This window comes from Streptopelia decaocto (assembly GCF_964273445.1).
Source record: "Streptopelia decaocto genome assembly, chromosome: Z".
In the NCBI taxonomy this organism is placed as follows: Eukaryota; Metazoa; Chordata; class Aves; order Columbiformes; family Columbidae; genus Streptopelia; species Streptopelia decaocto.
In genome coordinates, this window is record NC_138657.1 from 1317195 (window position 1) to 1332115 (window position 14921).

Sequence of the window (14921 nt, forward strand, 5' to 3'; positions counted from 1 at the left end):
TAATACCTGAAAGGCTGTGGGGTTTCCTAGGGAAAAATAGTAATGTGCATAAACCTATCAGAACTAATAACCATCTCTTAGATGTTTGTAGGCTTTCCTAATGAAGATCAAAAGTTATGTGGTTAACACTTGACTGTCCCTCTCATCACAAGTTGTGGTTTGTGTGTTGTTTTGTTTTATTTTCTAGGAGATTCTACTTCGCCATTAATTGTTGCAGTACTTACCCTGGATTTTGGGTTAACTATTTGTGGACTTAGCAGTTTAACCATTGTCAATAGGAAGCCTTTCTGTGACCAGCTTTTATAAAGAATATTAAAAATCAGGCAAGAAAATGCCTTTAAAAAAACAAGGACAGTTAGACACTCTTGGTCTTGTTCAGAGACTTCGAGACCTTCAGTAGTGGGGAACCTTGCTCTGTGTTTTTGATTGTAAACTTGACCTGAATATGGGTTGGGAGTAATGTAATTTCCAGTTTTTGGAAACATTTTCTTCAGATCAAAGTGCTCCCGATTACAGTTGCTGCCTGCAAACATCTTTGCCCCATTTGTCTGAAGTCCCTGGTGAGTAATTGTACTTATGAGACCGTATTGAAACCCTGTGCCTGTCTTCAGTGCAGCTGCAAGTTTCTATGCAGTGAGAAAAGATAATTCTGTAAAGGTATTTATGGTACATTCTAGTAGCCCTGGTTTAACCGGAGAAGTTTTGTACTAGGAACATGTCAAAAGCAGATCTTCCTGGTTTGTATCTTGCTTCTGAAAAGGAAGTTATTTCTGGATGTCAGAAAATAAAGCTTTTTTCTTGTTCTTTAGTAGAGATAATGCCAGATAACTATATACAGTCAGGAATGAGTTATTTTTCTGCTGTCATTGCTTTCAGTCTTACAGAAATAGGCATCTGAATTTTACAGGCTGTTAAGGCAAGGCAATTTAGATAACGTGTTTAGAAAACGTTTTCCTCCAATACACACAAAACTTCAGTTTATACTGGGTGTTGCAACCACGTTGTGAGTAAATTTGTTGTTGGTTTTCTGAAATAGCAGTTCACAGTATCAGTTTTTGCATTAATTAAAACATAGCTCAGTGCTGTGAAGGGATAGAGGGCTAGTGGTGCTGTGTGTTTATTTGTATTCAGATATGTGTGCATTTGTGTACACATTTACAGGGTTGCAGCCACTTTAGTTTAATGTTTTGTGTAGTTCGCTGCTGAACAGCTGAAAGTGTGACTTAAAAATATGAGTTATCTTTTGTAGAACATAGCTTTCTGTTAAACAAAGTAGAATGTTCTCTTGTTCTGTGTCACGAAGGATGTTTTTTAAGAGAAAGCAATAAGAATACCCTAGCTGTTGTGCCAGTCTGCAGTTTTAATTAGACGTGTCAAATCAGAAGTGCATCGGTTTATCCAGCGCAACTACTTAATTTGTTCCCACTCTGGTCTGTAATGTTATTCAGAGGGGAATTGTAGACAACCCATCCCTCCCTTCATCTCCAGCAACCGGCTGCTCCTGTGGTGGTTTGGGAAGGTTTGTCCTGTTGCGAAGGACCATGGGGGTTTCTCCACATCAGCCCCACCACGGGGGCTGTTGGAGAAGAACCTGCTCTGGATGTGCCATGTCCTGGTTTAATGGAGAAGCATCGTCAGTGAAAACGGTGATGAAACAAATGGTTCCAGAGAAAACTAATTGGATATAACAAATGACTTTGTTCAGAGAGTAAAGTCTGAGTGCTAGACCAGCCGAATTTTTAGCAAAAGCACATTTAGCTAAAAGCAGTAGCCATACTGGAGTACTGGTAAAAAATATGCAGCTTTAAAGACAATGGACCGATACCAATATTTCTGTAATTACAATATTGATCAAACTCTAGTTCCAAATTCATAATTCTATAGCTAAAATACCAAATATTGTAGTTTTAAAGTCATGTCTTCTACGAAACAGTTGCTCATCAATAGTAAATTAAAAAGCTTTGATTTATCCAAGCAGTACCATAGAAGGGGAAACAAAGTGGTAAAACGTACTTAGATTTTGCAAAAACTCTAACAGAACCTGTTAAAAAGAGGTTGAGGCAATATACTTTTAAAGATGAAAAGAGGAAATGGAGTTGGAAAATGCAGCAAAGAGTTACCTACCCTCACTTATATATGAGAACAAAGAGTTTCTCCGGTCCCTGAAAAGCTTGCTGTCTAAATCCCTGTGCGTGCCATTTGCTGCATGTAGGTGAATTATTGTGTCTGTAAGAAACACCGAGAACCCCAGAAGGATTTGGCATCATTACAGCAGCTGCTTTTCGCAGAAAAGACCAGACGGGAGCTTTTAATTTGTGATCTAACAAGCAAGGATAATAACATGGGGGAGGGTGGGGAGGCCAGGGTGGAGTGTAGCAAAACTAGGAAGGAAGCTGTGGTTGCTTTATCCAACAATGAATTTATAATCTTGGTGGAGAAGGCATTACTTGTTTTTATTTTTCGTTTACTTTCCTACCTTACTGATACTGCAGTAAAATTTCATAGTAGGTTTGAATGAATAAGTGGCATTAAATTGAGTTCTCCAGCCCCAAAACAGGATATGGAGACAGACAGAAGGAGGAAAAACTGGGTGGAATCTCTTCTCATCACTTTGTCAATATCGGTATTTGTTTGGTTTCCTTTGCTGCCAGACAGCGTTAGTCCTTCAAAGCGATATGAAGTGTACTTCTGAACACCAAAACTTTCAAAATGTTAATATACTACCATATTTTATTCTTACACATATTTTATTACAATTTCTGCATCGTTAATTACATTTTCATAAGGAAATCTAGCAAGCTGTTGACAGTAACTAGTTTGATTCTGAAAATGAGCATTTGCTTTTGATCGTTTTCAAATAAAATCAAAGAGCAACAATTAGCATAGATGTCACAAAAATATTCCCGTTATTCTGCAGATGTAAGTGGTCAGTATTGCTATTTGATTCTTAAAGGTTTTCTTTAATAAGTGGTTTAAATAGCTCTTTCAACCATTGCCAAAAGAGGCTCAATCTTTTATGCTCTTGTGACTCTCCCCTATACATGGTGTATTTTGTGACAATATGAACTAGACAGTCATATGCAGAGCATAACAACATGCATAAAAATGTTTGTATGTACATGATTAATGCAAACTTTAAAAATGTCTTTATTCAGCATAAATAATCTTGAAATCATAGTTATTGGTAATCCAGACATTTCCAGCCAGCCTGTATGCACTGTTGCCATTATGTGATAAAAAGCACGTGTGCAAAATCTGATTTTTACAGTTCCTCAGCACATTTTATCCGATTCAAAATCTTCACAACAACAGTTGAGTCTTTTCATATCCGTTATAGATATTCATGTCTTTTCTATGAGAAACATCTGTTGTGTGACAAGCTTTAACAAAAGTAGCCGGTCCCATCCAAAGCACATACATGGAAGCACATTATTAGTGCATATAAAATGCTGCTAATAACTTCTGCATATTTCCAACTATATTCAAAATTCCTGAATGTTCTTTTATATTGCTATTGAAATGGATTCACATTATACCTTTTTATTTAGGGAAAAGAAAATAAATGAGGTGAAGTGAGCTGAATAACTGTTTTTAGTCAAAGTTCCTCAGTTCTTCCTGACTTGCCATCAGCCAGAACAGTCACACACAAGGTGTTGTGTAGAACACAATCATCATAACTCTTAAGTTAGATTGGTAGACACTTTCAGCAAAATTGAATATTGCTTGTCACTTTATTGTCGTAACTTTGAAACACAATCAGTTCCCATTGGCTGCACTGACAAGGAACCAGCAGCCACTTGGATATTCGGAATCTCCTAATTTCTTGCAAGCAGGTGTTTCCAGAGCAAGAAGCTCTGACAAATGAACATGATCTGAAGAAATCACTTTGAGCCAGGCAGTAACTGGAGTGGAAAATTCTGCTTATGCAATATTGAAGACACAGTTACATTGCTTCAAATGTTTCACTATTTTTTTTTCTGTTTGAAAGCTGGTAATATTTCCTGCCATGTGGTGAACCTTTGGCTGCGGACTTTCTGCTGCTTCCTCTTGGCGGGACACTTTGATTTCATTTCACCTGTTGTGCGGAGCTATGACAAGAATGGCCAGTTCATTATTTTTGTTTCACTATCCAATTTTCTGGTGACGACTCCGGCACATGGACAATCAGGGCAATCAGGTCTCCAGCTCCCCTTGGCACTCCTTTATGTGACTTGTGTTACATTCCCCTTTTCCTTTGTCTAGCAAAGGAAATGCTGGTTTATGTCTTTGTTTTATGCTGGAAAAAATAAGTGCTTTTTTCTTATCTTATCAGTGTGTTCTGTCAGAATATTGATACAGAACAGCAAATGGACAGAGCTGTAACCTGTCTTTTAAATGTCTAAGGAAATGCTGTTACTTCTATCTAGCTCATATGCCATTTCAGGTTATACTTTTAAGCGCAGGAAAGTATTAGATTTTGGGTTGGATTTATTTCTTTGTTTGTGGTGGTGTTTGTTGTTTTTTTTGGTTGGTTGGTTTTGGGCTGGTTGGTTGGCTTTTTTTGTGTGTGTTTTGTTTTAAAGCTGTATTACTAATGATTATTTTCTTTTTCTTTTTTGGAAGGCAGAATGTATTACAGGAGTATATTTTTTTTTAATTATTTTCTTCAAACTGCCGAATATTTTCCATTCTCCAAACTACATCAAGTTTTAGGATCTGTTCCCCTGAAGCGATGTTGTGTTCTGCAGCAGAGAGTTCCTTGAATCTCTTACATCCCCTGAATTGCTGACACAGAGTCATGCTAGTGTACGGTTTATAAACTGTAGGAGAGCAGCAAAACGCTTTGTTGGGTTGTTTCAGCTGATTAATTGTTAGAAACATTAAGACCTTTGAAGGAGAATGTGGTGTTTAAAGTGATATAAAAAAGTGATAGAATTCAGTGGCAAAAATGGTAGTAACCTTCGTGGTCTCAGTCTGGGAGAAGTTAATGAGTTAGTCTGAGAGTTGGTTTGTAAGAAGACAGCACAAATTATATTACCAATTCTCATCTTTCAGCCATAAATTTCTAGTCTGACTTCAGCAGATTTACCTCTGACTTTGTCAAGGCTTGTTGACCATGGTCATATTCCCCATCTATTTTGTTTTACAGTGTATTTTAAACAAACAGTGAAAAATTAAATGATGTCAGACTGGTGGTGATTTTGGCCATCCTGTCACTTTCAAAGCAGCATCATTTTTGTTGAGTGCTGAGCTGGGACTGGGTTCTGACCACTGAACACATCCTATGACTGAAGTATTGGATGTACAAAAGAATTACGTTTTTCCCTTTATTACTGGTCTGCAGTTACATGTACGTAGCCGTCCGCTACCTTACAGTCCTTCTACATGCTCGACATTTGTTCAACTGTAAAAAATAGTTTGTTCATCTAGTCGTTGAGCTGCTAAATCTGGAGAACATAGTGAAGTGTCTCTCGTGGTGTGAACAGAGGTGGAAGCACTTGCCTGACTTTGCACATCAGTGAATCGCGGAGGGTTTAGCAGTGAACAGCTTCATTATGTAGCTGTAGCCAGAGCTTCCAGCTGCTCTGGGAATATTTTTGAGAAAATTCAGTTAATTTTATTTTTATATACCACAGAAATGGTGGTTTGTTTGGTTTTCGTTTTGGTTTTTTTTTAATCAAAACCTTAAATTACCCTCCTGACAATAGTCTGGGCTTCATGTTAGCTTGGATAGCAGGAACGCCTCATTGATACTAGTCACAGGCATCACAAAACTGATTTTTTGGGGTTTTTTTTTGGTGCTAGGATGCAAAGACTCTTTGCACTGGTGTTCATGTGGCCCATAATGTGGCCATGGCCAGGGCATGACTCCAGAATGGCAGGTGACTCAGTACATGCCCAAACCCCAGAGCTTCTGTAAAAGTGAGCAAATATATTATTTCACACCATTACACTAACAGCTTATCTCCATAACTATGCTTAATACACACTGATGTAGTAATGTTGTCTTTGAATTTTTGTCTTAAAATTCCATACTGGGTGTTTTCCAGTTAGAAGTTACCCATTCTGCTGTTTGTTGGTAGTTGTTCTGGTGGAGCATCCCCATCCATCATGGGTTTGCCTTTTGTACCCTTCTAATGTTAAAGGGTTCTGCTGACTTAGAGCGGGTAAGTAACCCAGGTGAATAACAGAATTGGAACCTAACTGAAAGATGTTTTTATTTCTGCTTCCTGGCTTTGTTGGAAATAGCTGTTTTTCAGATGTCAGATGAGAATATGTAAATGGAGATAGTTCTTGGAAAAACAGGTGCTTGGAGAAGTAGCACTCATAGGGGCCACCAAAGCGTGGCAAGTAAGAGCTCTGTGTTCTCCTCAGATACACATACATTTCCCTTAAAACAGATAAATTCTAATTTTATGGGAAATTATAGAGTCCAAAAATTTAGTTGTAGTTCAGCTGGAAAGAACATTCTAAAGTAAACCAATGACAGACCACTACTAAAAGTTAATCTGAAGGAATTAATTCAAGCATTGCCTTCCCACAGGAGATTTTGTGTACACGAAAATAGGGTTAATTGCCTTTGTGGTCTTTGTCTGGAACCTTGTTAAAGATTTAATATAAGTAATTTCAAGACCTTCTGTACATTTTAGTGAAGTCATGCCCTTGCTTTGTCAGGCTTGGTGTCACCATCCACAGCACTCAGTAAGAATCACAGAATCGACTGGGTTGGAAAAGCCCTCAGAGATCACCAAGTCCAACCCTTGGTCCAACTCCAGCCCATTGACCAGATCATGGCACTAAGTGCCATGTCCAAGCTCCGTTTAAAACCCTCCAGGGCCGGTGAGTCCAGCACCTCCCTGGGCAGCCATTCCAATGCCTGACCACTCTCTCTGCACAGAATTGCTTTCTCATCTCCAGCCTCAATTTCCCCTGGCAGAGTTGAAGCCCATGGCCCCTTGTCCTATTGCTGATGCCTGGAAGAAGAGACCAATCCCCACCTGGCTAGAACTGCCCTTCAGATAGTTCTAGAGAGTGCTGAGCTCACCTCTGAGCCTCCTCTTCTCCAGACTAAACAAGCCCAGCTCCCTCAGCCTCTCCCCATAGGGCTTGTGTTCAAGTACCTTCATCCTTGTGAAACACCCTTGTGGCTCACAAAATCTTCTAGTTGTGATGATCTTTTTTTTTCTTTTCTAGCTACATACATCTTGTTTTTTGATGTTATTAGCTGGAATCTAGACATTCAGGAAATTTGGTTTTGGAGCTGTTCCATGGCTGGGGTGGTTGTGAGCTTTCACAGATGCTCTCAAGTCTCTTATCTAAATATTTCTCACTTCAGTTCATAACAACAGACCATGCAAAAGTAGTTGTTTTTTATCTAGTTGCAATTTTAGCTTTTAACGTGTTAATTTTACAAGGTGGCTGAAAATGATTTATTGATAGTTGCATTTATTGTGGCAACTCCCACTATTAATTGCGTATTTGAAATGCTGCTGTTCTGATGCGGAAATGCTGATTTGGCTTTGTAATAATTAGGAGTAGTTAATATGTCTTTGCTTTTTATTTCATTTGTGTAGCTGTTTATGTCCTGTAGGCTTGGTACGTTGCTTACTTCAGTGTTTCTGGCCTCCTTGAGCAGCTCTCTGAAAAAAATAACTAATGAAAATGTTTAAAAGAAAGTTGAGTTCTGTTGCAACAAAAAAGGAAGGAAAAGCACCGATAAAGGAGTGAGAAATGGAAAAAAGGAAGCATCATGACGAGGCTTAAACCATGGAATTTTAATGTAGATCTTGTGTTGTAGCTCAGAGGAGAAAAGGGGAGAAGCCATGAGAAAGAGTTGGGGAGAAGGTTATAAATGTTTGGACACATTGCAATTCTCTTGTGTCTGCAAGCTCTAATAAAAGGGCAAGGAAGGGGAAGTGAAGTTTTGGTGTTTATTATTTACTTCAGAGCACAAGTTTATTCTTTCACAGTGAACCAATGAGCGCTGGGGCCTGGGATGAGGATCAGGACAGTCTGCAACTTTTAATTGATTTCTCACTGGACTAGATGTTAAATGTTGCAGAGGTGGAACAGAAATTCATCGTTGTCAACCTCATATCCTTCTGCAGTCAGTGCATTTTTTTTTTTTTAAATAAGGAAAAAGAAAGAAAAAAAAAGAAAAAGAGATGGTGAATGAGATGTTAGTCATTTAAAATAAAGTGATGGGTGCCTTCTGCAAGAGTCTTGCAAGGTCTTTTGGTAGCTCCAGGTACACTTCAGCGGTTCCTTTATGAAGACAAAATTAGAAGACAAACATTGAGAGATTTCAGGAACAACATCCCCCCTGCCAAATCAGAGCTCATTTACCCATTTTCTCTGAATTGCAGTAGTTTTGGACAGTTTCACTGCTGAGATGTCACTATGTGACGTGTCGCAACAAAGGTCGATGTGCCAGGGCTCAGCATCCTGACTCTGGAATAACAAGAGTAAACCATATGTTAAAATGCATTTATTTTGTGCCTTCCTTCATGCTTTGGATTTATTACTACTTTAAAAAGAAAAGGGGGGTGGTAGGAAGATAAACAGCAGAAGTTTGTTGTTGAGGCGGTGTAGTGCTTAGCACACATGCTCTCTGAGATTTTGCTATCATGCTGCTTTTTTTTTCCTTGCAGGAGACCCTTAATCGCATAATAAAATATTAATAGCACTGGTCTTAAAAGATTTAGCTGCCAGTATGAGAATATGTAACAGTGGTGCTCCGTGTGTATAATATATGAAGCTCCTGTGTGTCCTGTGAATGTATAATAGATACAGTTGTTCTAGTCTTAAAATTAAATGTGATGTGCCAAGCATACACTGTAATTAGATGCTCTTATAGAGAGGTAGATTAAAAACTATTTTGCAAAAGCTTATACATATTCAGAAATATAATTTCTATCCTTTGTCATTGGGGACAGAAGTGTGGTTACTATTCATGCTGTCCAGAGAGCTCCTTTTATTCTGACTTCCTTTATTTTATTCTATTTTTTATCTTTTTATTATATAATTTATACCAATAACTACTTTAAGAATCTTATCTTTTCCCTGGCATACAGGCAGGCTAAGAAGGCATGTGTTAGAAATTAAGACCTACATCTGCATTTAATGTCGTTATGGTTTCCTTTTGCCCCTGCAGTTTCCCCCATAACTCTGTGGAAAAACAAATACATATCTTGCAAAATACTGCAGTAGCTGTCAAAATCATAACTCACATATTTTTATTCAATGCTTAGCTTATCACTTTTGAATAAATACAGGATTTGAGGGTACTGGTAATGACTAGTCCGAATAGTGCTGGAAGGTTTGGGTCTGTTCTTACTTATTCTGCTCTAGTGGGCCAGTAGTGTATGTGAATGTAATTAAAAATTGAGGTTGCCATACTAAGGGCAGCGGTCAAAGAATTGTTTTTTTTCAACCACCTTTTTAATTTATAAATTTAACCATTGAGACGTTAACCTTCTTTTTATAAAAAATAAACGAACAACAAAAACAAAACTACTCTAAGGTCGGGGAATGCGATACAGCTTTGTTGCAGTTCAACAGGATAGTGATATCAGAGAAAATAATACCTTACACAAAACTTTAAATAATGTTAGCTATTGTATTTCTTTTTTTCCCCTCCAGAGAATAAAGGTGCTTGGAAAGAGTAATGCAGATTTTCCCTCTGGGGACCCCGGAATGTACCAGCTGGACATTACACTAAAAAGAGGACAGAATTTGGCAGCCCGGGACCGTGGAGGTGAGCATGATGTTGTGGAAGTTACAGGTTGACTGGGTGAATTTATATGAGAGTATAAGTTACAACTAAGGTATGAATTGTAAATATGTTAGTTAAACTCTGCTTAAAATCACCTAGAGGTTGTTTGACTCAAAAGCATGAAGGAAAAGGAGCTAGGGCCAACTAAATGCACACGGGAGGAGAAATAAGATTTAGATAGTATTGGTTTAATTTTTCTGCTAGCTAGTTTTCCTCCTTTTTTGGAACGTTTCAAACTGAGGAAGGTATGATAGATTTGCTTTATCCATGAAGATTCAGGCTTTCTTGCTCACACAATTGCTGTGGTTCTTTTTATTTTATTCCTTGACTGGTTGAGGGATAAATACCAGAGTTGCATTTAAATACGATAGCAGTAAAAACTCCTCTATTAGATGTGTCCAGGCTTTACCTATTGGCCACATATTGGCGTTTTACATTCTGCTCTGACATGTAGCACACACCTGGTTTGGACGTGGAAAGGATTCCTAAAAGGTATTTTCACCCACAGGAACACAATGGGCTGACTCAGTGACTCCACACGCAACTGCAGCTCATATTTAAAATTAGATAAGTCAATAATCCACTTCCTGAACAGCAATGTGGGCATGATGAATCTGAATAACAATCTATTTTGGATTTCCAGTAATAGGTTCCTTGTGAGAGAGAAAAAGCTGTACACAGTAGAAATTTAACTGTAAAAATAGTATTGCACAGGACCTTTCCATGCTTACCTGATGGAGTTACCTGACTGATTTTGGATCTCAAATACGGTAACAGAAACTGAGAAGGCTCTTTAGCTTCTTAGGAAATTACTGCACTGAAATTTATGTGACTGAAACTGAAATTTTAATACACTTATTGTTGCAAGAATAAGCTTTTACGTATTTTCTTCCCCTAAATATACTGATATTCTATCAAGCTTTGTATGACATTCGTTAAAAATAGATGCTCAAAGGTTTATGCACCACAAGCTAGAGATACTTGTCCAGCTTCTGAATTATATGTTGTAATTCAGTTATATGCATCATTAAGATTATTTATAAATTTAAAAAAAAATGTGAATGTGTGATTATTTGTATGTAAGGAGAAAATATGTATTTTTTTTTACCCATGGTACAGGTGTTTCAGTAGGAAACTGGACATGTAAAACTCAATTCTTAGTGGAGATTTTAGTGGACACAAGAGGAGATTCAGTGAGTTCATGGAAGAAAAGCTCACAAAGAACATTGAAATGCAAGAAAACACATCTGACCCTGGAGATCTTCGCTCCAAATTCTTGGTGTCTGGGAGGACATTAGAGGACATTAGCATTTTGATATATATTCTTACACAGAGCTACTAAGACAGATATGTTAGATATTAAAACCAGAGTTTGAAAGATTTGTCCCAGGATTGTCTCAGAGCAGTCTCAGGCTCTAAGTCTGTGACTCTTCGCTCCTCCAAAACCTTCTCCAAATCCTCTGCTTAAAGCCCCAAAATTGAATTTTCTCCAAGTGCTGTGAATTTCTCTCTGAAAGAATACTTGAACTACATGGTGGAAAATAATTACATTTTAATTTTAGCTTCTTGTTCTTTGATTTCTGAGCTGCAGTGTCACGTATCTTTAGAAACCTGCTGCTGAACATGTTGCAGTCTTGGAAGGCAAAGTTGAATTCTCAAGTCGTGAGTGTTCTGCACACTTTGTCTTCCCCAAATTTATAACAAGAGACACCACAACAATCTCAGAAATAAAGGGGAAAGATTGAAGCTACATGCATGTGGCTAGCAGTGCCAGCATTAATTATGACTATTAATTGATAAATAACACCACTGATAGTCACAACAAAAGGGGAACAGAATGTTCCTCATGAGACGACCTGCTGTTGCCTTCCCAAAAGCTTGACAATAATCCTTCTTTATAGCAGGCAATATTTATGCTTTGGTATGTGCAATGTGACAGGAGGAAATGTAACTATTCAATTTAACTTCTCATTTTCACAAGAAATGCTGTCGTCAGTCAGATCCAGCTTTCCTTCCAGCTGTGTGATCAGACAGTTTCATTTTTGCTTCTGCAAAAATCCTGGGGATTTTTGCAGTTTATAAAATCTGCTTTATTCAAGCACATCAGAAAGTAAACCATATATTTAGCTAGATTTCAAAATTCGTTTTCCAAGCCTGTTTCTCATGAGATTTGGGAAAAACTGCGCAACGTTGGATCTGGTATGCTTGTGATATTAGCAGATTAACCTTATACCCTACATCTGTATGCTTTTCTTTTCAGTTTTGATTTCTCATTTGCTTTTTGTCATCTACAGTGTTTATGTAATATCATGTGCATTTCCAAGTTAAGATTTTTAGGGTAAAACAACCCCTCTGATTTGTTGTTATTCTCTGACTTCTTGCATGTAGAGCTTATGTGGCTACTTCATATTGGTAACATGCTTTTGTAGATGTTTTGAAATATCTTAAATGCTGTTTTAAAACCAACAGGCAAGCAACCAGTGAACCAACCAGCCCTTGTGCTTGATCCATTTTTGCTTTAAGAGAGACTTATTTTGAGATGCCAAGTGAAACGTTACAGCACAATTGGTGAAAAGGGGAATTGCATCTCAGTCGTTGGTTTTCTACCATTCCCTTTAGTCAAAAGAAACATATACAAATATTTTTTAGCAGGTTTTAAATATGTATTCCTCACAGTCTTCTCTTACCGCACTGGAGCCTGGAATCCACTCCCTTTTGTGCTTTTTGGGAAATGTGCGATGCTGGTTTGCTCTTCACTGTAGACAAAGCTGGGAAGTAAGTAGCACAGGTTATTCCCAAGAAGCCTTATGGTTTGTGTTATGTCAAAACCCAAACTAGACACAGGATGAATTTGATCCCCTCTGGCTTTAAAATACAGAAATTGGTTTATTTTACAAAATGCAGGAAGATTGATCAGATCTTGTAAAATACCACAAGGAAAATACTTTCTCTGAGCATAAGTGAAACGTGGTTTGTTTGTTTAGTTGGTTTTCTTTGTTGTTTGTTGTTTTCTTTAGGGGTTGTTTTTGTTTGTGTTTCTGTTGCTGTTGTTTGTTTATTTGTTTGGGGGATTTTTGTTTGGTTTTGATTTTTTTCTTTTTTTTTCCTTTCTTTTTTTTCCCCATGTTTATCAGAAATAGGGTATTTTCTGCGTTGAATCTTACAGGAACCTTTCCATTCCTGAAGACAGATGTTTGTCATTTTCTGAGGCCTTGACCTCTAAATGGATGAAATCGCCAGATCTCTCTGCAGAAGACAGTTCAGCAATTGTTCCTAAGACTAGAGAATCTGTCTTTGTAGCCACAGCTGAGGAATTGATCCCTAAGTGGCTGAAACCTGCAGCCAAAGAAGGCAAGAATTAAACCAGAAAAAGTGCAATTTGTGCCCTTGTGCAGTGCAAAGATTGCATTTTGATTTTATAAATTTACTGTTTCTGATGTGAAATATTCAAATCAGTGAGAAACTAGCTGCTTAAATTGAGAATAATTGGGAGACGTGACTCCAAACCAGGAGAATCTGAAGAACTGCAGTAGTGCAAGAACATACACTTAGACTTTATATTTTGTCGGCCAAATAACTCTGCATAACATCTACACTTTCAGAATCTAGAAGCAAAGTAAGTGCTGATGGGATAACAAGTAGGACGGTTAAGTAACCCTTTAAGATGCTCCTAATTTTGCACAATGATACAATATTAAAAGCAAACCTGTGTATAAGGCCACAGATTTAAAATATTCAAAAGACTTCATTTTAACCTAACTGCAGAGCAGGTTTTTTACGTTTGAACTGTGGGTTGCAGTGACGTAAGATACTGATTAAGATATAATGTATGCAGCATAGTTTAGAGATAGAAAAATTCATCCTTATGATTCAGGTGGACCAGGATTATGGAACAATTTTACTTATTGCAAAATATTGTTATGTCTGTCACAGAGTTGAAAATGATCGGAACATACCCCTGTTCTGTTTCCTGGAGAGGACAGACAGGAGGATTATTGGCATAAATCAATCTTAAATCTCTAGTGTAGTGTTTGCACCTCCTCTGAATGTGGCAAATAGTCACAAGGCAATAACCAAAGGGAAATGTTAGTCGTGCTATAACAGGTAGCCAGATGCTAAATTATTTTCAAAGATCCTCTTGAATCAGTATTTTCATGGTACTAATTGTGAACATTCCTCAAAGTAGCCTTTAATTATATTTTTATTTTAGCACATTAAGGAGCTATAGAATTTGAATGTTCTTTAATAGAAAGGAAATCAGATATCACTAGTTTTTGGATGCAAATCAAAGGGTTTATATTTAGTTTAAATCAGAATGGGCAAGAATGTTAGCGTATATGAAGGTGTTTCAGAAGGGTTATATTAAGTTTTATCTAAGTTAAAAATACACCTAGTTATTTTAAAGAACTCCTGGGGATACGAATGTCTGGCAGAACTGATTTTAAAATGTTGAGTTTCCTTATTACAGAGATAGAAAGGATAAGATGCTAAAACAAGAAATGGCAGCTTGGCATGCTTGTTGCTCTGGAATTAATGTAAATATATGTAGATAAGCGTGCCAGCATTCATAGTGTGCAAAACCTTTTACAGAATGTTTTATTTAAAGGTACATGCTCATTAGGTAAGCAGCACTTTTTTGTGTGTGTTTGAGTAAAGATGCCTGAGGTTCAGAAAGAGACTACTGGAGTTTTGTCTCTTTTTTTTTTTCCTGCAGAGATAGGTCAGCTTTGGTTAACGAGGTTTGTGACACTGGATTCCATTCTAATTGTCACCAGCTACAGATCAGCGCTGACCAGTGTAAAACGTAGACCAGGAAAATACTTCTCCCTTTCCCTTGGGCTCCGCCGGGGCAGGGCTGCTGCGGTTCTGCTCGCTGGGGTGGGTTCTTGCAGCCTGGTCTCCTGCAGCTCTGGAGGACACCAGCGGTGTGTTCTCCTGACCAGGTCTCACGCAAGGTCTTGGTGGCAGTGACTCACACGTGATGGTCACAGGGCGTAGTTGTCCTGTTTTGACGTGGAAGAGCAAAAAGGGAAGGGGGTTGTTTGCACACTCTTGTAGTGCGCTATGGCAGGTTTGTGCATCCGAGCAAGTCCCTTTGCAGAAGGTGCCAAAGTCCTTTGGAGATGAGCTCAATGACAGACTCCTGAGTTGGAAGGACCCACAGGAT

General features: G+C 38.0%; 1 protein-coding gene across 4 annotated transcripts in view; it reads left to right on the forward strand.

Moving 5' to 3' along the window:
• MCTP1 (multiple C2 and transmembrane domain containing 1) overlaps positions 1-14921 on the forward strand; it is a 231233-nt gene that overhangs the window by 50956 nt on the left and 165356 nt on the right. For all 4 annotated transcript variants that reach the window (XM_082074225.1, XM_082074226.1, XM_082074227.1 and 1 more), the window contains one exon: positions 9622-9736. In XM_082074225.1, coding sequence (XP_081930351.1) covers positions 9622-9736 — 115 coding nt within the window. The remainder of the gene's footprint in view (positions 1-9621; positions 9737-14921) is intronic.